This window comes from Gekko japonicus, unplaced genomic scaffold (assembly GCF_001447785.1).
Source record: "Gekko japonicus isolate JY-2015 unplaced genomic scaffold, Gekko_japonicus_V1.1 scaffold45, whole genome shotgun sequence".
Classification (NCBI taxonomy): Eukaryota; Metazoa; Chordata; class Lepidosauria; order Squamata; family Gekkonidae; genus Gekko; species Gekko japonicus.
In genome coordinates, this window is record NW_015177011.1 from 1,831,015 (window position 1) to 1,853,882 (window position 22,868).

General features: G+C 42.3%; 1 protein-coding gene across 2 annotated transcripts in view; it reads right to left on the minus strand.

The window, feature by feature from the left end:
* The window catches only part of RCOR3 (REST corepressor 3), a 40,908-nt gene extending 18,946 nt beyond the window's left edge, over nucleotides 1-21,962 (minus strand). For both annotated transcript variants that reach the window (XM_015427632.1, XM_015427633.1), the window contains exons 1-5: nucleotides 21,635-21,962; nucleotides 20,655-20,711; nucleotides 9,012-9,089; nucleotides 3,307-3,359; nucleotides 1,296-1,457 (exon numbers count right to left, since the gene is read on the minus strand). In XM_015427632.1, the coding sequence (XP_015283118.1) occupies nucleotides 1,296-1,457; nucleotides 3,307-3,359; nucleotides 9,012-9,089; nucleotides 20,655-20,711; nucleotides 21,635-21,806 (522 nt within the window). In that variant the 5' untranslated portion in view covers nucleotides 21,807-21,962. The remainder of the gene's footprint in view (nucleotides 1-1,295; nucleotides 1,458-3,306; nucleotides 3,360-9,011; nucleotides 9,090-20,654; nucleotides 20,712-21,634) is intronic.
* Nucleotides 21,963-22,868: the final 906 nt, after the last annotated feature.

Genomic DNA, 22,868 nt, shown 5'->3' on the forward strand with positions numbered 1-22,868 from the left:
AGATAGCCACTGGCCCTAGTGTCATAACTAAGGATGTGCATGAGGCTGCACAAAGGAAATAAAAGAGTTTGACCTGATCTTGTTTGGCTGTGCCTCTTTTCTGGTATGATGTCCCCCCTGCAGATGTCACAATAATGCAAGGAAATAAAGATGCATCATTCATAATATAATACAACTCTTGCGCCTTACTTTGTGGACTTATGAAGCACTATGCAAAACAATATGGTATTATCATACATGACTTACAATAATCATAATAACTAATCATACAATTACTTTACTATCTCTATTTACAAGGAAAGCACACAGCTATAAAAAGAACAAGTATGCTTTTAACCCTTAATGCCACATTAACTAGGATTTTAAAACTGAGTTGGAGATATATATATGTATATTTATATATATATCTTTAAAAAACTGGATCATTTATAAACATTTATATATATTAAAGAGACAGAACTACATGGATTAGTACTTATTAAACTATGTGAACCTTTTAGGTTTGTTTGCTTTGGTTTTTGTTTTAGTTAAACAAAAAAGCTCAGTAAAATGGGAGGTTTTGGCACCCAATTGGTACAGGTCCTTCAGACCTGTGTATTTTTAAGGTTCCCTTTGAGAAACCCACCAGGTATTTTCTTCTTTATCAAATGATTATTTAAGGCAGCAAACCTACGCCCGTTTACTTGGGAATAAACCCCATTAAACACACAGGAACATTTCTGAGCAAGCATAAGTTCATGGTATACTGTTTTTCAAATTTAACAGAAAAGTGTTGCCATTTGGTCTTAATCTGAGAGCCCCCTCTATCTAGTCTGCAACCCAACACACTCACCGCAAGGCTGGAAGGAGGAAGAAAACCAGGGTCCTCCTGGCACCTGTCCTTCAGTGGCTGAAGAACACTCCAGGATAACAGAGGAGATGAGGAGGCAGGCACTACAGCCCAGAGGTTTCCTTCCTAATCCTTCCATCATCATACTACGTAGGCTGGGAAGCAGTTCCTCTCATGTACTGGGATTATTTGGTGCACCAGCAGTAACAAAGTGAACAGTTGCCTGGTCTTGGTCTGTTCTAGTATGGCTGTTCAGAGCCAGGGTAAAGTGAGTGATCCAATGATCAACTTGAAGAACTCAACAGATGTTGTTATCACCACTGCCTCAGATGACAGGACCTCATAAAGTTTTGCGCTGAACTGTTCTGGCATACAAACATTCTGAAACTGATAACATTCTACTACAAAGCAGCCAATACTGATACATTACTGTTGCTTTGCCTCAGCTAGCCAATTATTATCTTACCATTTGTTGGATTCTGTGAAAGCTTTTCCCATGGAAACTGAAAGCTTGTTCAAATAGGACTTTATCTTCAACTGTCCACTCATCAGGAAAAGGAGTAAAATTCGGGAGATCTGCAAGGGACTTCTCAATGTTGTGTTTATGCCAGAACAACATGCCAAGTGCCTTAAATTAAAAAAAGGGTCTTTAGTTGTTACCAGGATATGCCTTGCTCATTTCTTAAAGTTTTGTTGCCTTGATGTTCCACAGTAATAGCAATTTTAACCTGTCTCTGGAGGGATATGTAATAATCTTTTAAGCTATCTTCCATTGTGCTTGTGGAGTACATTTCAAAATTCAGTATCTCAGAATATGATTACATTTCTACTGTAATAATCAGGAGCAATAAATATTTAAGTAAGAGATATCAAGCTTTTTCACAACTCTATTCAAGTTTTCAATAGGTATTGTGCAAAAGTAGGAGTATGAAGATGAATATACTGAGCATCACAGTGTCAGCTTCATCACATGTTCAAGATATGCAATAGCAATTCACTTCCTGACTTGCGCAAATAAAAAAGATAATCTGGACTGTTATAAGTCCAGTTTCAGGCCTGGTTTTGGAATTATTTAGCACCACAGGGAACAATCTGCACTGAAAATCAATCAGGAACAGTAAACCTTGCTGATTTTCCTTGGTCTCCCATTAGAATGAAATTTACAAGCATTGTTCTGTGATGATTTTACTCCTACTTAGCAGCTAGATTCCTGAATCTGCAACTGACTCAGAATGTAGCAACACAGCATATGTATCAGCCATGTTGACGTAACTATACTGGTTCCCATACTGTTATGGCTCACCGGTTAGCTCAGTCAGTCTCTTCAGTGCCTCAGCCAGGTCAAGCGGACAGTGGAACATGCTGGGCCCATAACCCATTGGATTCTCTGGTTTTAGTAGAGCCAGGAATCACTACTAATGTAGCAACATGCACTCCCCAAGATTTACAGCCAGAGCAATCTACAAGCATGAACTCTTCCAAGGAATAACAACCTACCTCTGAGGAGGAGGAAATCTCTCCACCTACATTGGTAGAGTGTCAAGGGGAAAAAGGCAAAGGTGAATGTGGCAGTAAATCCTCACAACTGGGGAAACTGTTGGCTCCTTTTAAAGGACAGGAAACACCTGGACAGGGAGGGGCTGCTTCAGTCCCATAAATACTAAGTGGTTACAGCCAGTTCTTCACTGGCAACACCTTTGTTCCAGCTCCCTGCTTTTCCTGTTGACTCCCTGGGTCAGCCTTGCTTCCTGACTCCTTGTGATTTGACTTTCATACAAGACCAGACTACACCTCTTAGACTTGTTCTATATCCTGGCATCTTGTGCTACAAACTTCATTCTGGACTTGACTACACTTCTTGGACCCACATTGTATCCTGACTCTTTGTGCTTCGACCTCTGAACCAGACCTGACTACACCTCTTGGAACTCACTCTGCATTGATTCCTGACATTAGTGCCTTGACTTTTTGTCTGGAGACTTGACTATAGTTGAGACAGTTCACCAAACCCAGACACTGGGGGCCTTCCTTTGACTTACTGGCACTGGGCCTTTTGACTTGGTCACAAAACATGATACATACATACACACACATCCCACCCTATTCCTGGGTTTGTGTTGTATAGCTATTTATGCAATGCCAAGCTTCTTACTCCATCCCGAATTAAGGTCTAGTCAGCAGCCATCAAAAGAAGGTCTTTTCACTGCTAGCAGCTGGTTATGAACCTCATCCCTAGAGAGGCTCATTGTCCCTCTCCCTCTTTTCCCTTCAGACAGGTTAAAATTGCTGTTATTCAGAAAACATTTGGGGGAGCAGGGGCCAAGCCAACTCTGTGTGCCTATTTTTGCACTGTGTATTTTATTGGTGGAGGGTTTTTTTTACAATTTTGTGTATATTGTGCACAACTCTGGGCAGAAATTGTAATATATACATTTTTAAATAAACAATTGTATACCAATTATATTCATTAATCTTACCTGTTCCACATTGTAGCCATGTTTTTCCTTTGCTATTGCAATATATTCATCCACTACAATAAAGCAATGCCAAAATTATTTTCCCCAGACAGTACACTCCAGGAACAGTTTAGGATAAGTGATATTCAACATCAGACAAAACTTCCAGCAGCCTTCTAAAATTCATCCTGTTCATTGCTTCTAACTTATAGATGCATCCCCTAAAATATATTCTGTACCCATCCGAATAACAGTTACTATTCCTAACTGGGAGGTGTTTCAGAGAATCTCTAACCGCCCTCCCCAGCTGATGAACAAGTCTGCAATCTGCACACAATTAACAGTGTCATCCTAAGGAGAGTTACACTCTTCTAACCACATTGACTTCTATGGGCTTAGAATGGTATAACTGTGCTTAGAATGGTAGTGTAAGTACTGTAACCCCTCTGAAGCAGCCTAACCACACACAAGATTAGAGCCCACATACTTTTAATAAAACAAACAGGGCTGCAACTCTAACAATTTATTTTCAATCCCTGTTTCTCTCCCAATTGTTCAGGAAAATTCAGATCTGATAGCGGGGAGCCTTGTACGGCCTTTTCACTTGCGCATGTGTGGTATGTTGGAAGAAAAGCAGAGATCTAATACAAGGATGGGGATAACTAGCAGGACCACATACATGAAGCAAGCATCAAGCAAATTGAAGGGATGGTATCTGGCTCAGAAGAATGTGAAGGAAAACAGAGCAAGCTGGCATCAACTATGAGAAGGATGCATCGAATTTACATTCTGGGGTAAGCAACATGACAATGAGATCAGTGCCAACCCTGGCACAGATCAAAGAGACAGATATTTAAGCCTAATAGAAAATACTTTTTGGCCCATCCAATACATTGGGACACCTCTAAGATGTGTGGTTAACGCAAATGCTGCATTGGTTTTGACATGATGCTAATTTCAAATTGCAGTTGAGTGAGTCCCACACAATCACACTCTTTGAATCCCTTCCCATTTTTAATGTCTGAAGAACATCACAGCAGTGCCAGCCAGGGGGTTTTCATGCCACCTAAATACAGAAACAAAACAAACCACCTTCTCCTATTTGCAATTTCCTTACTACCACAAATCTGTATTTTGTAAAGAAGCACACACAAAGAAAAGATTGGTGGGCAGGAGGCACTGGACCTGCCAAATAATAAATCTGCCAGCTTCTCATTATAATGAGTTGTAACTTACTCACAAGCAAATTGTACACTTCCTGTGCTTGTTTCTAATATGAGCGAGTGCCACAAGATAAGATTCTTGATTCCTGGCATTTGGCTCTTTGATTTTAACAAAATATTTACTACTCACCAGCTTTTCTCTACTACTTTGGTTTTCAATCAACATTACAATTAATATCTTTATGTGTTTCTTTTCTTAATTTATATGTCATCCATCTTGTAGGTTTATTCGCATTTTCAAAACAATTCTGTTTCGCATACATAACTTTCTTTGCTATTTCTTGGGTTAAGAGACAATTAAGTTGATGTTAAAGATTCTTAATTTTAATTCTTGTATTTTCCAACAAAATTCCAACCTTCATATTTTCTTCTTTTAGTTTGATTTGTTCCTCAATCTATGACATTTTTTGTTTTCTGTCTCTTCACCCAGACATTTTGCCTAATAACCCACCCTCTTGCATAAACTTTAAATACATCCCATACTATGTCCATAGACATATCTGGCTGGATATTCAACTTAAAAAATTATTGAAATTTTTCTTTGGATTCAGCCACAAATTTGAGATCTTTTAAAAGCCATAAATTCATGGACCATCTTGTTTTCTTTGGAATATCTTGTAGAGTCAAAAGTAGAGGACTGTGGTCTGCAAATGTTGAAGAAAGAATCTCTGCGTCAATGGTATCATTTACAATATTTGATGAAATCCAGGCCATATCTAGTCTAGACCAAGATTTGTGCCTGGATGAAAAATAAGTAAAGTCTAATTTTTAATGGTCCTAATCCTCCATGCATTCACCAATGTAAATTCTTCAGCTAATTGCAAAAAAGAGTTTGGCAGTTCATTTCCTGATTTGTTTTCCAATTTGTTTTTTCCTGTCCATCATTTTATCAAATACCACATTATAATCTCCAATTATGCAGATTTCTTCATAAACTTGATTGGAAATGGTATTATGTAAAGATTTGCAAAATTTCTCCTGTTCTTGATTGGGGGCATAAATGTTCACTATTAAAGTTGTTTTGGTTTCCTCTATATTTTCACTATCAAAACTCTTCCATTACAATTACAATTAAGAATACTCTCCTTCAGCTGAACTGTGGTTAGTAAGGGAAGGAAGCAGCAGCTATATATTGTTGCACAAAAGCCACATGATGACTCCAACTGGTACTTGAATTCCAGCTAGCAACAGGAGAATACTGGAGAATACTGGAGGCCTTATCATGGACAATGTGGCATCAATATGTAACTCTACAAATCCATGCCATGATTGCATTTGCACTCACCAGTAGTTACAGTATGCAGTGACAGCATTTGATGTTTGCAGCTCCCCAACCCACTTTATAACTAATTCAGAATGACTCTGCTAACTGTTCAGAGCATTGGTATCTCTGTCAGACTGGAACAGGGATGGATAAGTGGCTAGAGACACAAGTTATAATAATATTGTAACAGCTTAGCTGAGGGTGGAGCCCTAGGTCCAAGGGGAAGTCTACAGATAATGTTCTGTCTAACCCAATCTAGACTACAACTGAAGACATGGGAAGAGGCCAGTAGTGTATCTGAAGGACATCATGTGAACCAAATAAAGGACAGATAAAATCTTGCACATGTGGACTCTCTCTGTCGTAAACACACACAATCAAAATGCAAAAATCAGGCAGATATTCAGTCTGACACTTACTGAAAGACAGAGGTTCTCTGGGTTAGTAAGCAGAAAGGCAGACCAGGGACTTCAGATCCCTGAGTTAGTAGAAAGGCAGAGCTGACTTGACTTGGCTAGCCCGATCTCATCAGATCTTGGAAGTTAATCAGGGCTGGCTCTGGTTAGTATCTGGATGGGAGACCACCAAGTCCAGGGTTGTGACACAGAGGAAGGCTATGGCAAACTATCTCTCATTCCTTGAAAAACCCATGAGGTTGCTGTGACTTGAGGGGGGGGGAGCAGACCAGGGACTTCAGATCTCTCCTGCCTTGGAAGGGGTTATACTCCCCTTGAAAAGCCAGGTTCACAGCTTGAAAGTGTTATTCGACACAGCAATCACCTTAGAAAACCAGGTAGCTGCCGTGGTTCACAGTATTTTTGCCTAGCTTCAGCTGATGTGTCAGCTGCATCTATTCCTGGGTCAATCAGATCTAGACACAGTGATCTATGCCTTAATTACATCTAGACCAGACTACTGCAGTGCACTCTACTTGGGGCTACCCTTGAAGAGTGTTTGGAGGCTGCAGCTAGTGAAAAATGCTGTGGCTAGACTGCTGGTTGGGGGAAGCTATCGAAAACATGTGACCCCATTTTTACAGCAATTACACTAGCTACCATTCCACTCCTGAGCCCAATTCAATGTGTTGGTTTTGATCTTTAAAGCCCTACATAGCTTGGGACCAGGGTATCTGAAGGACTGTCTTCTCCCATATGTTCCTGCCTGGGAATTATGGTCACATGGAGAGATGACTGCCTGACTTCTATCAGTCAAAAAAGCTCACAAGAGAAGACCCTGATTATGGAACAACTTCCCCAGGGAGGTACGCCTGGCTTCCCTCACTTTCAATCTTTAGGAGGCAGTTGAAGACAGTTTTATTTAGGACTGTATTAGGTTAACTTTACTAGCAGTGCTGAATTGTGATCTTAAAATTTTGGTTTTTATGTTTTTTATCTGACACAAACTGCCTTGCGCTCCATAAAGAAGAAAGGGATCTAATAAACTTCTTAAATAAATGATACAATGAACCACCAGCACCCTTTCCATTCACAGATATAATCAAACATAACTGTACACAGAGACAATACTAACAGAAATATTCTAGTCTTTGGTATATGCCATGGAACACAGCAATGTAGTGTCAGGAATACGATAACCAAAATTTCTTCTTCTTTTTTCCCAAATACATTTTACACATAGATAATAGTAAAACGTTGTCATTTTGTGGCTGGTGTGAGTAAAAAAAACCCCTACATGGATATTGGAATATGGATATTTAAAGTAATCTTTTTCAGGTTATATATGGTTTAGGTGATGCTTTAAGTGATATACAGTTCAGAGCAAAATCCAGAGCTGCTGCTGACTGGCTTATTGGTTCGTTATTACACAGGTATCAACCAAACTTGCCTTGGATATATGTTTATGCAGAGGTACTATAAAAATATTTGAAACAAGAAAACACATAAGACTCTCATCTATAGGAGTGAGTTTACTGCACTGTGGTGTGTGATCTGATTCGGGTTCTTGTTGCATTACAGAATTTGTATCCAAATCAACAGATGTAGATATACATAGCTTCATCTTAGTCTCTCATTAGTTTTCGCTTTGTAATTTAGCATGTCTGTTAATTTATAACACGTTAGCCTCATTTGCCAGTAGCTTTAAGTACATCTGTCTCTGTAGACTACCATTCACAATATTTTTTTTCCAATCTGCGAACGCCCTTGTATTAAAACACAAAATATTGTTATAAAGAACTCATTCAAGAATTTTAGCTGTCTTCAGATTGGAAACAATCCCAAAGAATTTTGAGAGTGATGGCAAATTATACAGGAGCTGAGATCTCAAAGGGTTAGGGACAGGCTGTAAATGCATTAAAATGGACTCCCAACTGAATTACTGAAAACAAACCTCCCACAATTCATAATATTATATAATTATATTTATATATAATTATATATATTTCAAAACAAAAGCACTGAAACTGCTAACATGCTTAATTTTAGCATACCCAAAGAAGAATGTGTGATATGCCTTAGATGTGGTTGTCCACTCATCTGTTTCAACAACATTTAACTCTCCTCCACAGAGATCACTGACAGTGACACTTTTAAAAAACCCACTGACTTCAACAGACTTGGACTCTGTTTAGGATTGCACTGTGAAGCACCTCAGCTTCTGCTACTTTCTGCAGTACCACCTGCACCGCTGTTAGTTCCACATCAGATTGGTGATTACAATATCCCTTCCACCATGTAAGAGGTGACATATAAATGCTAGCTTTGATTTCGATTTGACTTGCACAGCCAATAAGGCAAACTCTTAACTTGATTTTTCATTTGGATAATTATATGTATTTATGATTTTAACCTCAAACCCCATAAAACACACCTGAAGTCTCTCACACACTTCCTAGGTTTAACCTGAAAAACATTAATTACAACTTTGAAACTGCTGAGCATGCCTAATATTGAATTGACAATGAATCCATTAATTATTAGTTTTATAAAACAACTAGTCTTTAGAAATGGAAAAAAAATCTATAAAGCACTAGAAAAGGTTTCAGAGAATTTGCTACCCAACACCTCTGCTCATATGGCTGGCCGACCAGGGTTTTCCAGAACATTTATACTATATCTTCACAGAGCACAAAGCATTGCATACAGAAGCATCTTAGCATATCCATGTGGGTTCACATTAACTCTAACCAAAAAGTGCTTTCTGTGTAGCAATTTTGTACCATGTAAAGTTACCACCATATATGACAATTACCAGAATATTGCTTCATGCACAGAACTTACACTTGGCATCTGGAATACTATGATATGGAGACCACACAAGCATCCCTCCATTGTCTTTATCTGTGTATTTTGTAGCTCCTAGAAGAAGAAAAAGTTGTTTAATGTTGCAAAAAGTATTTAATCCAAAGACAGTAAAAGCAGTAAAGTTACATATAACGAGTAACACACTGCCCACTAATCTTGAGTTGTCCGACAGCATGAAACTAACAAAAATCTCTCTAGAACAAAATTTGACTCCAGTGGCACCTTTAAGACCAACAAAGTTTTATTCATGGTATAAGCTTTCATGTGCAAGTTCAGATACAGTAAGTAATGATAATTCCTGTGTACACTACACACATATATAATATTTTCAGGAATATGTTTGTTTTGCAAATGAGACTTATTTTGTTCACAATTAATACACCATACTGATGGTAATCCCCCTCATGGATCACTGCCTTGTCGTGGCGAGGGGGCTTGAGCGGTTCGATGAAGCTGTGGGCTATGCCGTGAAGGGCCACCCAAGACGGACAGGCCACAGCAGAGAACTCAGACCAAGCGTGATCCACTGGAGAAGGAAATGGCAACCCACTCCAGTATCTTTGCCAAGAAAACCCCATGGACAGTAACAAAAGGCTAAAAGATATGACGCCGGAAGATGAGCCCCTCAGGTCAGAAGGTGTCCAATATGCTACTGAGGAAGAGCAGAGGGCAAGTACAAGTAACCCCAGAAAGAGTGAAGCGGCTGGGCCAAAGCTGAAAGGACGCTCAGTTGTGGATGTGTCTGATGGTGAAAGGAAAGTCCGATGCTGCAAAGAACAATATTGCATAGGAACCTGGAATGTAAGATCTATGAATCAAGGTAAGCTTGACGTGGTCAAAAATGAGATGGCAAGACTGAACATCGATATCTTAGGAATCAGTGAACTAAAGTGGACAGGAATGGGCGAATTTAACTCAGAAGACCATTATATCTACTACTGTGGCCAGGAATCTCGTAGAAAAAATGGTGTGGCCTTTATAGTCAACAAGAGAGTGCAAAAGTCAGTACTGGGATACAATCTCAAAAATGACAGAATGATTTATGTCCGATTCCAAGGCAAACCATTCAACATCACAGTAATCCAAGTCTATGCCCCAACCACTGATGCAGAAGAGGCTGAAGTGGACCGGTTCTATGAAGACCTACAACACCTCCTAGAACTAACACCAAAAAATGATGTCCTCATCATCATAGGGGACTGGAATGCTAAAGTAGGAAGTCAAAAGGTAACCGGAATAACAGACAAGTTTGGCCTTGGAAAGCAAAATGAAGCAGGGCAAAGGTTAACAGAGTTTTGTCAAGAGAACACACTGGTCATAGCGAACACCCTTTTCCAACAACCTAAGAGGCGACTCTACACATGGACATCACCAGATGGGCAACACCGAAATCAGATTGACTATATAATTTGCAGTCAAAGATGGAGAAGCTCTATCCAGTCAGTAAAAACAAGACCTGGAGCTGACTGTGGTTCAGATCATGAGCTACTCATTGCAAAATTCAGACTTAAACTGAAGAAAATTGGGAAAACCACGAGGCCATTCAGGTTTGACCTAGATCGCATCCCTGATGAATATACAGTAGAGGTGAAGAATAGATTCAAGGGTCTGGATTTGATAGATAGAGTGCCTGAAGAACTATGGACAGAGGTTCGTGACATCGTACAGGAGGCAGCAATCACCACCATCCCAAAGAAAAAGAAATGTAAGAAAGCAAAGTGGCTTTCTGATGAGGCTTTACAAATAGCAGAGGAAAGAAGGAAAGCGAAAGGCAAAGGCGAAAAGGAAAGATTTACCCAACTGAACGCAGATTTCCAGAGAACAGCAAGGAGAGATAAGGAGGCCTTCCTGAATGAACAGTGCAAAGTAATAGAAGAAAACAATAGAATGGGAAGGACTAGAGATCTCTTCAAGAAAATTGGAGAAATCAAGGGAGCGTTCCATGCAAAGCTGGCCATGATAAAGGACAAAAACGGTAGGGACCTAACAGAAGCAGAAGAGATTAGGAAAAGATGGCAAGAATACACAGAAGAACTATACAAGAAAGACCTCAATGTCCTTGACAAACACGACGGTATAATCACTGACCTTGAGCCAGACATCCTGGAATGTGAAGTTAAATGGGCCTTAGAAAGCATTACTAACAACAAAGCTAGTGGAGGTGATGGTATTCCAGCTGAGCTATTCAAAGTCTTAGAAGATGATGCTGTTAAAGTTCTGCACTCCATTTGCCAGCAAATTTGGAAAACGCAACAGTGGCCACAGGATTGGAAAAGATCAGTATACATTCCAATCCCAAAGAAGGGCAATGCCAAGGAATGTTCAAACTATCGCACAATTGCACTCATATCACACGCTAGCAAGGTCATGCTCAAGATCCTACAAGCTAGGCTTCAACAGTACGTGGATAGAGAACTACCAGAAGTACAAGCTGGGTTTCGAAGAGGTAGAGGAACGAGAGATCATATTGCCAACATTCGCTGGATTATGGAGAAAGCAAGAGAGTACCAGAAAAATATCTACTTCTGCTTCATTGACTATGCTAAAGCCTTTGACTGTGTGGATCACAACAAACTATGGCAGGTCCTTAAAGAGATGGGAGTACCAGACCACCTCACATGTCTCTTGAGAAACCTGTATAAGGGCCAAGAAGCGACAGTTAGAACCGGATACGGAACAACTGATTGGTTCAGCATAGGAAAAGGAGTACGACAAGGATGTATACTGTCACCTTGCTTATTTAATATATATGCAGAGTACATCATGCGAAATGCTGGCCTGGATGAATCACAAGCGGGAATTAAGATTGCTGGGGAAAAGATCAACAACCTCAGATATGCAGATGATACCACTCTAATGGCTGAAAGTGAAAAGGATCTAAAGAGCCTCTTGCTCAGAGTAAAAGAGGAGAGCGCAAAAGTGGGCTTGAAGCTCAACATCAAAAAAACTAAGATCATGGCATCCGGCCCCATCACTCCTTGGCAAATAGAAGGGGAAGCTGTGGAAGTAGTGACAGACTTCACGTTCCTGGGATCCCAGATCACCGCAGACTGTGACTGCAGCCATGAAATTAAAAGACGCCTGCTCCTTGGGAGGAAAGCGATGGCGAACCTAAACAGCATGATAAAAAGTAGAGACATCACCCTGCCAACAAAAGTCCGCATGGTCAAAGCAATGGTATTCCCAGTAGTCATGTATGGCTGCGAGAGCTGGACTATAAGGAAGGCCGAGCGCCGAAGAATAGATTCTTTTGAACTATGGTGCTGGAGAAGACTCTTGAGAGTCCCTTGGACTGCAAGAAGAACAAATCAGTCAATCCTCAAAGAAATCAACCCTGACTGTTCCCTGGAAGGCCAGATAATGAAACTGAAGCTCAAATACTTTGGCCACCAAATGAGAAGGGAGCACTCACTGGAGAAGACCCTGATGCTGGGAAAGATTGAAGGTCAAAGAAGACGGGGACGGCAAAGGATGAGATGGTTAGACAGTGTCAGAAGACCAGGACGGCAAAGGATGAGATGGTTGGACAGTGTCATCGTCGCAACGAACATGAAATTGAGCCAACTTCAGAGGACAGCGAAAGACAGGAGGGCCTGGCGGGAGCTGGTCCATGGGGTTGCGAAGAGTCGGACTCGACTGTGCGACTGAACAACAACAACTGATGGTAATAGTGCTATTGAATGGTTTCAATATTATATGGTATTTATATATTTACATTTCATAAATATGCCTGAGAGTACAATTTTATATGGTAACTAGGGTATAAATAATGCATTTTATGTTGTTAAAGCAGTGAAGTAAGTTAAAGTAGCATAGTAAGTTCAAGCTTGATTTTAAAAGTATTGCATGATGTGAAGAAATGCCTTTTTTGCCTGGGAGACTGGAGAAGGGCAATAGCCTCCACTGTGCATTTTGAAAGTTTTATTGCTGTTGTTGTTGTTGTTTTGGGCAGAGAACAGGCTGGGAAGAAGGAAGTCTGTCCATGGCTGTCCAGGCTCACCTCAGCTACCTCTTAAGAAATAGTCTTCAGGAAGGAGATTCCTGGAGATATCCTGGAGACACTTCTTTGAACTGGCATGACCTGGTCAGTGGGTGGAGTACCAGAGATGATAAAATCTCCTTGCAACAGGAAAGCGGTCTCTTTCCCTGGGATGCTGAGTCCATGAGAAGACACAGACCTCTCCTCTGAAGCAGGCAGCCATTTTCACCATGTGCTCACCTGCAGAGCTGAAGAAAGCTTCAAGATAATGGCAACTTTGTAGGAATTTGTAACTCCTAAGGACTCTGTTTAGGATTGCACTGTGAGGCACCTGTCCTATATTTTAACATCTGATAGGGCTTGTATAGAGATAAGGACAGAGGATTTGCATTTTCCCCATTTCTTTTGTATTCCCTGCTCAATTTGGTAAAATTGAGTGCTAAAAGTATGCTTGTAAACATTTTCTTTTAAACAAATGCTGCATAACTATGGATGCTGGCCATGGTTCTGTGTACCACATAGACCTCCACCATCTTGGACACACTATTTTAAAGGGTGTGCCAAGGGGGAAGGCAGGTGATTAGCAACTGGCTATTCCTCCAGGGGTGCACAAAGCAATAAATTGTCCCTGTGGTGACCAGGTGCTAGGCCATGGGAGACATAGAGGCAAGGCCTCCGAAGTTGGAAGGGAAGCTGGGAGCCTGACCATCCCAGTGGGCAAGTTCATACAAAGGTCAGGTGGTGGTGGCAGGCTACCCTGAGAGAGAAATAAAAGCCCCTCCAGATGTGGAGAAACACCTAGGAGGGCAGGGAGGAAGAGGGCCTGCAGGCCAGAGCAAGACCGTTCTGCCACACATACATTTCAATTTTCTCAAAAATTTTAAAATTTCCCTAAAGTACAAAATATTTTCTCATGTTCCATCCCGTCAAAATGTCTGGAAATTTTACATCTCTAGATGTATCAACAGACCTATATACATCATAAGAAGACCTCCCTGAGAGGAGGAAGGGGATGTTATTAGTTTTCCTTGTAATTAACAATATGAGTACTGCGTGTCATGAAAACAAATTTCCACTAGTCCCAGATTCACCAAGATAAATTCTGTCATCATGAGAAAAAAAACCAAGTATAAATAAAGAGGTAACAGGTTCACATCTGTGGGAGACTTGAGAGGGATCCATAACTCTGCAACACTGAAGAAGTGTACTTGCACATGAAAGCTTATACCTTGAATAAAACTTTGTTGGTCGTAAAGGTACCACTAGACTAAAAGTTTGTTCTAATGCTTCAGACCAACATGGCTACCCACCTGGATCTAACTGCAACACACTGACAAACTGCTAGATTTAAATAGGATACATAATTTGCTTCACATCACCTTCTCAGTTTCTGGGTGACAAGTTAATTTGATGAGCTGAATGAAGAGATGAGATTCAGCACTTCAGTGAATGAAACAATGTCTGAAGAGCTTTTGGTTAGCTGTCATGATGCATGAAGCCCAATGAGTCCTCTCTTAGAAGACAAATTCCCCCATGCCTTTTACTGACAGAAACCAAGGCTTGAAGTCTGGCAATCCTGTTGTGATTGCTTAGCAATGGCCACTTAGGTCATTTGTTTCTTAAAGCCACAAATGCTGCTTCTATCTTTTTTTAGGGTTTTAACCCCTTACCCCATGCATTTTTTCACTTAGATTTCAGATTTTTCTGCAAACCTGAGGCTTTTCTCAGTCTGTCTTGTCTGTTCATGGTTCAAGTCTCTGGATTCAAGTGTCCACAGATTTGGCCATGTTGAGAATTAGATATACTGATGGTGAAGATCACACCCTGACCTGGACAGCCAAGGCTATCTCAATCTCTCACCAGACCTTGGAAACTAAGCAGGGTCAGCCCTGTTCAGTATTTGGATGGGAGATCACCAAGGAATACCAGTGTCATGATGCAGAGTGGCAAACCACCTCTGAATGTCTCTTGCCTTCCCCCATGGGGTCACTATAAGTCAGCTGTGACTAGACAGCAAAAGCCCTAATAAATGGTGAAGACCACCCCTCTGACCCCTGCAAAACAATGCAGATAAAAATAATAATGAATGTAGCATTGAAGCAATTGTTTTTGTTTATATTTCACTATGTACAGAAGGACTCACAAGAGACATTCACTAACTCTCACCAAGATGCTCCACAACTTTCCTTTCGATATTCAAGTGCCATTTGAAAGAACTAGTTTGATTTTCATATGCCTCCAGGAAAAGCTGCATATATAACAGGGTTCCACCAATACAGGTGCCATGTCACCATGGAAGCTGTTGCTGTTGAGGTGCAGCCATGCCCCATAGAAGAAGGTCCTGGTTCAAGTTGCCTGGCTGCCGGGGACTACTGAGGCAGCTAGGAATGGCTGATGCTCCTGCTTGAGGAGACAGCAGCATCCAAAGCTGTTCCAGTTTCTGAGGCAACACAGCCCCACACAGACTTGGCGAGTTATTCAGGCTGCAATCCTTCAAACACTTTCATGGAAGTGAGCTCCAGCGAATAATATGGTACATACTTCCAAGGAGAGTTGCTTGGGACTGCTCCCTTGGAAGGGTGTCCCAGTGCCCTATCTCACCCAGATTACAGAAAGTGGCATAAGAAACTGTCCCAAGAAATTGTTACAATTCAGTGTTGTTACTATGTCTCAAAGCATATGCAGAAATCTTGTTGTACTGATGTCTAAACACAAATGTTCAAAATCCAATATGCGTCAGAAGAATATTCACTCCATGTCACTACAGATAAGAACATAAGAACATAAGAGATGCCAATGTTGGATCAGGCCAAAGGCCCATCCAGTCCAACACTCTGTATCACACAGTGGCCATAAATACCAGTGCCATCAGGAGGTCCACCAGTGGGGCCAGGACATTAGAAGCCCTCCCACTGTTGACCCCCCCCCAAGCACCAAGATGACAGAGCATCACTTGCCCCAGAGCCCCTATCTATACCTTGTGGCTAATAGCCACTGATGGACCTCTGCTCCATATGCTTATCTAATTCCCTTTTGAAGCCGTCCATGCTTGTAGCCGCCACCACTTCCTGTGGCAGTGAATTCCAAGTGTTAATCACTCTTTGGGTGAAGAAGTACTTCCTTTTATCCGTTCTAACCCGACCGCTCAGCAATTTCATGGAGTGCCCACGGGTTCTTGTATTGTGAGAAAGGGAGAAAAGTACCTCTTTCTTTACCTGCTCTTTCCCATGCATAATCTTATAAACCTCGATCATGTCACCCCTCAGTCGTCTTTTCTCCAAGCTAAAGAGCCCTAAGCGCTTTAACCTTTCCTCATAGGGAAAGTGTTCCAACCCTTTTATCATTCGAGTTGCCCTTTTCTGCACTTTTTCCAAAGCTATAATATCCTTTTTAAGGTGTGGTGCCCAGAACTGCACACAGTATTCCAAATGAGGTCTCACCATTGATTTATATAGGGGCATTATGATATTGGCTGATCTGTTTTCAATACCCTTCCTAATAATCCCCAGCATAGCATTGGCCTTCTTTATTGCAGTCACACACTGTCTCGACATTTTCAGTGAGTTATCTACTACAACTCCAAGATCTCTCTCTTGATCTGTCTCTGCCAGTTCAGACCCCATCAATGTGTATTTATATTTAGGATTTTTGGCTCCAATGTGCATCACCTTGCACTTGGCCACATTGAACCCCATTTGCCATGTTGACGCCCACTCGCCCATCCTTGACAGATCCCTTTGGAGTGCCTCACAATCCTCACTGGTTTTCACCACCCTGAACAACTTCGTATCATCTGCAAATTTAGCCACTTCACTGCTTACTCCCAACTCCAAATCATTAATGAACAAGTTAAAAAGCAGTGGACCAAGTACTGATCCCTGCGGTACCCCACTGCTTACGTCCCTCCACTGAGAAAATTGCCCATTTATACTCACTCTCTGTTTTCTATTAATTAGCTAGTTTTTGATCCATAAAAGGACTTGTCCTTTTATCCCATGATTTTTGCGCTTACTTAGGAGCCTTTGATGGGGAACTTTATCAAAAGCTTTCTGGAAGTCAAGGTAAACAATATCTATTGGATCCCCCTTGTCCACATGTTTGTTCACCCCCTCAAAGAACATTAACAGGTTAGTGAGACAAGATCTTCCCTTACAGAACCCACGCTGAGTCTGCCTCAATAGGTTTTGTTCATCTATGTGCCTACTAATTCTTTCCTTAATAATGGTTTCCACCAATTTACCCGGTATCGACGTCAGACTGACTGGCCTATAATTTCCCGGATCTCCTCTGGAACCCTTTTTAAAGATGGGAGTGACATTTGCTACCTTCCAGTCCTTAGGAATGGAGGCTGATTTTAAGGAAACATTACATATTTTTGTCAGGAGATCCACAAGTTCACATTTGAGTTCTTTCAGAACTCTCGGATGTATGCCATCTGGATGTATACCAGGCTGGCTAGTGAATTCCCAGTACCTATTATCAACCAACCTGGTTCAAAGTTACCCTCAAGGAAGTGCTGCTTTTCCATACACCCTTCAGTTTGTAACTGTTTAAAGGTTTAATTTCCCATATACTAAGATACAATCCTAAGAAATGTTGGTAGTTTTAAAAAAGGAAGAAACTATCCAGTATCTATCTATCAGGGGCTAGGAGGCCAAATTTGGCCAGTGTAGGCAGGAGTAAGAAGTAATACAAACCTTTGGACATCCCCACGGCTAAGAAAGAGTATGGAAGTTCACAGACGGGTCAGGGTGTTTTGGGATGCCAAAGAACTTTCAAGTCATGGACTGCATCTTCTTTGTTTTACATGGTGAGTCAAAACTAAAGTTCAACTTGGCCACTTCTAAAAATGGCTGAATTAAATTAGGCCTGATCTAGAAAGTCCATTTTTATAACTTTGCACAGCATTGGCATCCATGTAGTAACAATGCTTCACCTACCTTTCCATATTCTTTATAGTGTCACTCAGGAAAAACATTCTGGAACAGACAACTCAAGCAGCATTCTAGCAGCTAGTTTATTGAAGATGGAGAAAAACTTTGGTGATAAGTTTTTCATATCCCTATTTGACTTCTCTAGCGAAACTGAAAATAAGTGCTTTATAGGAAAGATTCAGAATAGTACTATTTCTGCAGGTTCAGGATGGCAAACATCCCATCATATTCCTGGGTGAATAGCCAAAGCTGTTTGGCCTAAGCCAAAGATATTCAACTACTGAAAGCAAAGCAACAGCTATTAGACGGGTTATTGGCATCTCCTGCTATTGTTTTACATACAGCCCATTCTCTTTGATTATTTGTCTCTCAATGGATTCCATAAAATGAAATGTCAAAATTAGGTAATTATAAAATAGTGATAACCATGCAGGGATTCATCTTTGACAACTTCCAACTATCCCATGAATTGCATATGTGTGCTGATGATGCTTCCCCTGTATTTGTACCACCTACTGAGGCCAGAAGGATTTCAGACTTTGGAGATCTGTGACATACTATACTCCTGCTTCATAGAAGAGCAATGGCAAATACTACATGGCACATGGCTTTGACAGAGCTTTTGCTCAGTGTCCATTCTGCCCAGGTGGCAATTGGGTCTTCCTGAGAAACTCCAATCCCTCAACTCATGAACAACAGATAGTACTTTTAACTGTAAAAGAAGCTGTAATTCAACAAGCACAAGATCCTTGGCATGATTAAGAAGAACACAAGTTCAACCATCAGGAACTGGACCAGCCTTGTTGTACCCTCTCTAAGCAAAGGGTTACAAACATAAGAAAGAATTGGATGGCTCAGTGAAAATGCAGTGACTGCTCAGGCATTTTTGATCCCAGGTGAAAAATGATGCTGGGATTAAAAAGTGGAGAATGGTCAGAACATGTGGACCTATCTGTATTGCATGCCTAAGACTCAAGAGTTTGGAAGATCCAAGATGAGTGGTAACACCATGGAACTGTTCCTTATTCTCTGCTCCTTCTGCAGGGATCAGCATACACAAGAAATACGTGCTGCCTCTATTTGCCATGACCTGGATGATCCAGGCCAGTCCAATCTCATCAAATCTCAGAAGCTAAACTGGTTTGGGCCCTAGTTAGAAGAAATGACCAAGGGAGTCCAGGGTCACTATGCAGAGGAAGGCAATGGCAAGCCACCTCTGTTTGTCTTGAAAACTGTATGGGATCACCATAAGTTGGCTTTGACTTGACAGCATCACAGTGCAGTCACTTCTGGCAAATCTGGAAATGACAGCACCCTGTAGAGGCGATGCTCTAGCATCCACCCCAAACTCTAAGGTTTTAGGCAAACACCACAACATCACCCCGTGTCACTTCCAGATGGTGCCAGAAGTAATGGCACTGTGTCATCCATGATGTCACAACGTCAACTAGAGGGCCCCTTCCCATGGATAAGTCTCCCACCATTTGCCAGCCTTGAGCCGGCAACGCTAGAGCAACTCTAAGTGCATGACACAAGTACCATTCGTGCTTCTGTTTTTATAGATGGTTCTGGTCTACTCATCAAATACAGGGTGCTGCTCCAGTTGTAGCACAAACTTCTGTGGCACTACAGCTGGATCCTCAGTCTGTACAATTCTGTGTCTGAAGTATATCTATTTTTCTTAAGGTGTTCTGTTAAAGTACATGTTTCTAAAGAACAAAATGACTTATATTTTTCAGTGTTAAACGCTATCCAACACTTATTTTTTGCATATACTAGCCAAACCTATTTTCAAGCAGAAGCCCTTTGTATACTGCCCACAATGTCAGTGTCAATTCACATTGTTATTTTTAACATGGCACTATGACAGGGTTATTTTTTCCTTTTGGTCATGGTTCATCGTTCATGGTTCCATGGTCCTGGAAAGCTCTGGATTGAGCCATGGTCTAAACAATGAGTTTCAAAATATTTTGTGAGTTTTTCAAGTAATGAAAATCATAATATAGACAAAATTCCTACTGAAAGAAGCTCTTAACTTGTGGAGAGTCAGAATGGCATCACTATAGTAGCACAAATCAACTGACATATGAGGAACTGGTCCCAGAACAAGACAGCCAGCAGTGCTTCCTTGTGGCCACAGTCATAAGTGAGAAGATGTTCAGAAAATAATACTGTGATGTGAAATCAAGATAGACAAATCAGTACTGAGTGCAAGTCACTCTGTACACTAGCCATATACTTAATACAAGCATTATCTACACACCAGAACTTCAGAGTCTCAATTCTAATGTAAAGGAAAATCAAGCCCCCTCCATAAACTGTCAGTGCAGGCAGTATCTCCCAGAATAAAATATCCTCACCACTATACTGCAGATACAGCACAAGTAAGTTAAAAAAAATCTTTATAGCATCCCATTTCCTCCCCCTTATTCCCTATATATCTGAGGCCTTTCCCCATCAGCCCTCAGAAAGCAAAAACCAATTGTGCAGCGCTTCAGTGACCACAAATAAGAAGCACAAAGCCTTAAGGGCAAAAACGGAAGGAAAATCCCACACCTTTAACCTTCACAAATGCAAGTCACACACTGCCTCAACTAAATGCAAGCTCATTCACCATCTCAGCATAATCATTACATGCAATAACCCCCCATTTTAAAAAAGAGCAACAAGACATGAGGTTAGTATAATAACAATCAAGCTATTTACCAGGATCAAAGTCAGGGATGCGAGCTTGATAGTCTGCTCCGACCCTCATTCCTACATCTGCAATGGAAGAAAAAAGAAATGCATCTCTTAGAGGGGCGGTGGGGAGAAGACGCCTCGCTCTTCAGTGATGGAAGTGTGATCTTTAGACAATATATCTGTGTAGATTCAGTGATCTAGGTCGGATCATCACAGTAAATCCAACAAAAGACCATCAATGTAAACTGCATGCAAAACTGGCTATTGTCATAGACTCAAAGCATCACCCCTTGGAACAAGTGTGAAGAGAAAGAGAGAAAAGATGACCCCCCTCCCACCCCACACACACCGGAAAAAGAAAAACCTACTTCCTCTTCACAGATTTAGGTAGGCAATAATTTCCGAAGAGTGACAATTATTTAAAAGAAAATTTAAAAGGGGAGGGATCCACGCGGCTCTACAAAAACATTTGCTTTATTGTGGTGATGTTGCACTGTGTTGCATGGGTGAACTCAGGAGCGCGCCTCTAACACAGAGACAGACATAAAATAGTCAAGATTCACAGCGCTGCACATAGGTAGACCTGCACGCACAGCTGTTTGTGGCAGTCCCTGCAGATGCACACAACGTAAAAATTTTCAAGAGTTTCCTGTACGTAGTCTACACACAACCTAGAACGCAATGCCTGGGTTGCAGGTTTATGACACATGTGCCCATTGTGAAAACGCACACCCTCTTCCCTCGGGACAAACGGACGGACGGACGGTCAGCCATGCACCCCGCCGCTCTCGCGCACGCGCCCTCTCACACTCACATACATACACAGAGAGGCACACATATACACGTTCACACTTCCCGCTCCCTCCCTCCTCCTCGTCTGTCTCGCGCGCTCCCTCACGCCACACTTTTTGCACGCGCGCCCCGTGCAGTCGCAGCCAGCCAGTGCGCAGTGGCGAGGCTAGGCCCAACGCGACCCTGTCGGCAAGACGAGAGAAAGCTCGCACCGTGCTCGTCACCACTGTCGCCGCCGCCGCCGCCACCACCGCCGCCGCTGCTCTCCGCCTCGGAAAAATGCCCGTTGGAACCGGGGCTGCCGCCGTTCTTGGTGCCGTTGGGGGTCGTCCTGCTCTTGCCGCCCCCCAGGAGCTCGGCTCCCCTCTCCATCATGCCCGGCATGACGGCAACCAGGGCGAGGGGGCGGCGGACGGTGGCAGCGGCTGCCGAACGGGGGGGAAAGTTAATATGGAGCCGCCATGTTGGTGCCCCTTTCCCCCGCCCCCCCGCGGCTCTGGCCGCCGCGGCGCCGACACCTCCTCCCTTCTCCCCCCACCCCTCTTCTGTTCCCCTCCTCCGCCCACGGGTCGGGGATCCCTCCGCGCCGGCCCAGCCGGATCTAGTCTCGCACGCTGAACGGACGGTGCGGGCCCGAGCGGTTGTGTGTGGTTCTCGCTTGTGCCGCGCCTTGTCTGGCTTAGGCCGGTCTTTCGCTGTCGGCGGGAGCGCGCGCGGTCGTCGCGGGTCGAAGGGGGACTATTGCATCGCTGGTGGCGGCGGAAGGATGACTGAGAATTATACGTAGAGTGTGATTACCAGAGGCTTCTTTTGCCTAAGTCAGGCCACTTTTTTGGGGGGGTGGGGGAGGAAAAGGAGGATGGGAGAGAGTTTAGGTTCCCCTCTGCTAAGCAATGGTGGCTGCGAGGAAGAAACTGAGCGGCTTTTTCCAGGGATAACTCAAGTCTCAGTGTGTGTGCACGCCCGCCCATCGGTAATTTTTGCTGTATGTACACTTGGTGTGACGACGCGCATGGTGGTACTCCACGTTACATGCGAGGGGAGGTGGCGATAATTCCAAATACAACACGGAAGCCCCTTCCATGTAGGGTTATTCGGAATATAACAAGACTTTTCGGGCTTGCGCGTTCATCACCAGTGTGGAAAGCTTGTGTAAAATGGACATTACAATTCAAACTATTTTTTTCAATTAAAAAAAATTGTAAGCCGCCCTGCGTGCATAAAAGTCTAATAAAATAATAAATAAACTAGAAGTGACAGTTTTCATCTCCCTGGGGAGAGAGTTCTAGAGTTTTGGTGCCATGAGCAAGAGAGGGTCCTCTCCCAGGTTGCCACCTGTTTAACAGCTGATGGGAGGGGACTGAGACTGACCAAAAGCAGCAGGGTTTCCTTTCCTTCCTAGCTCCCTGCAGCAGTGGGGAAGCTCCGGAAGGAAAGGAAAGCTGC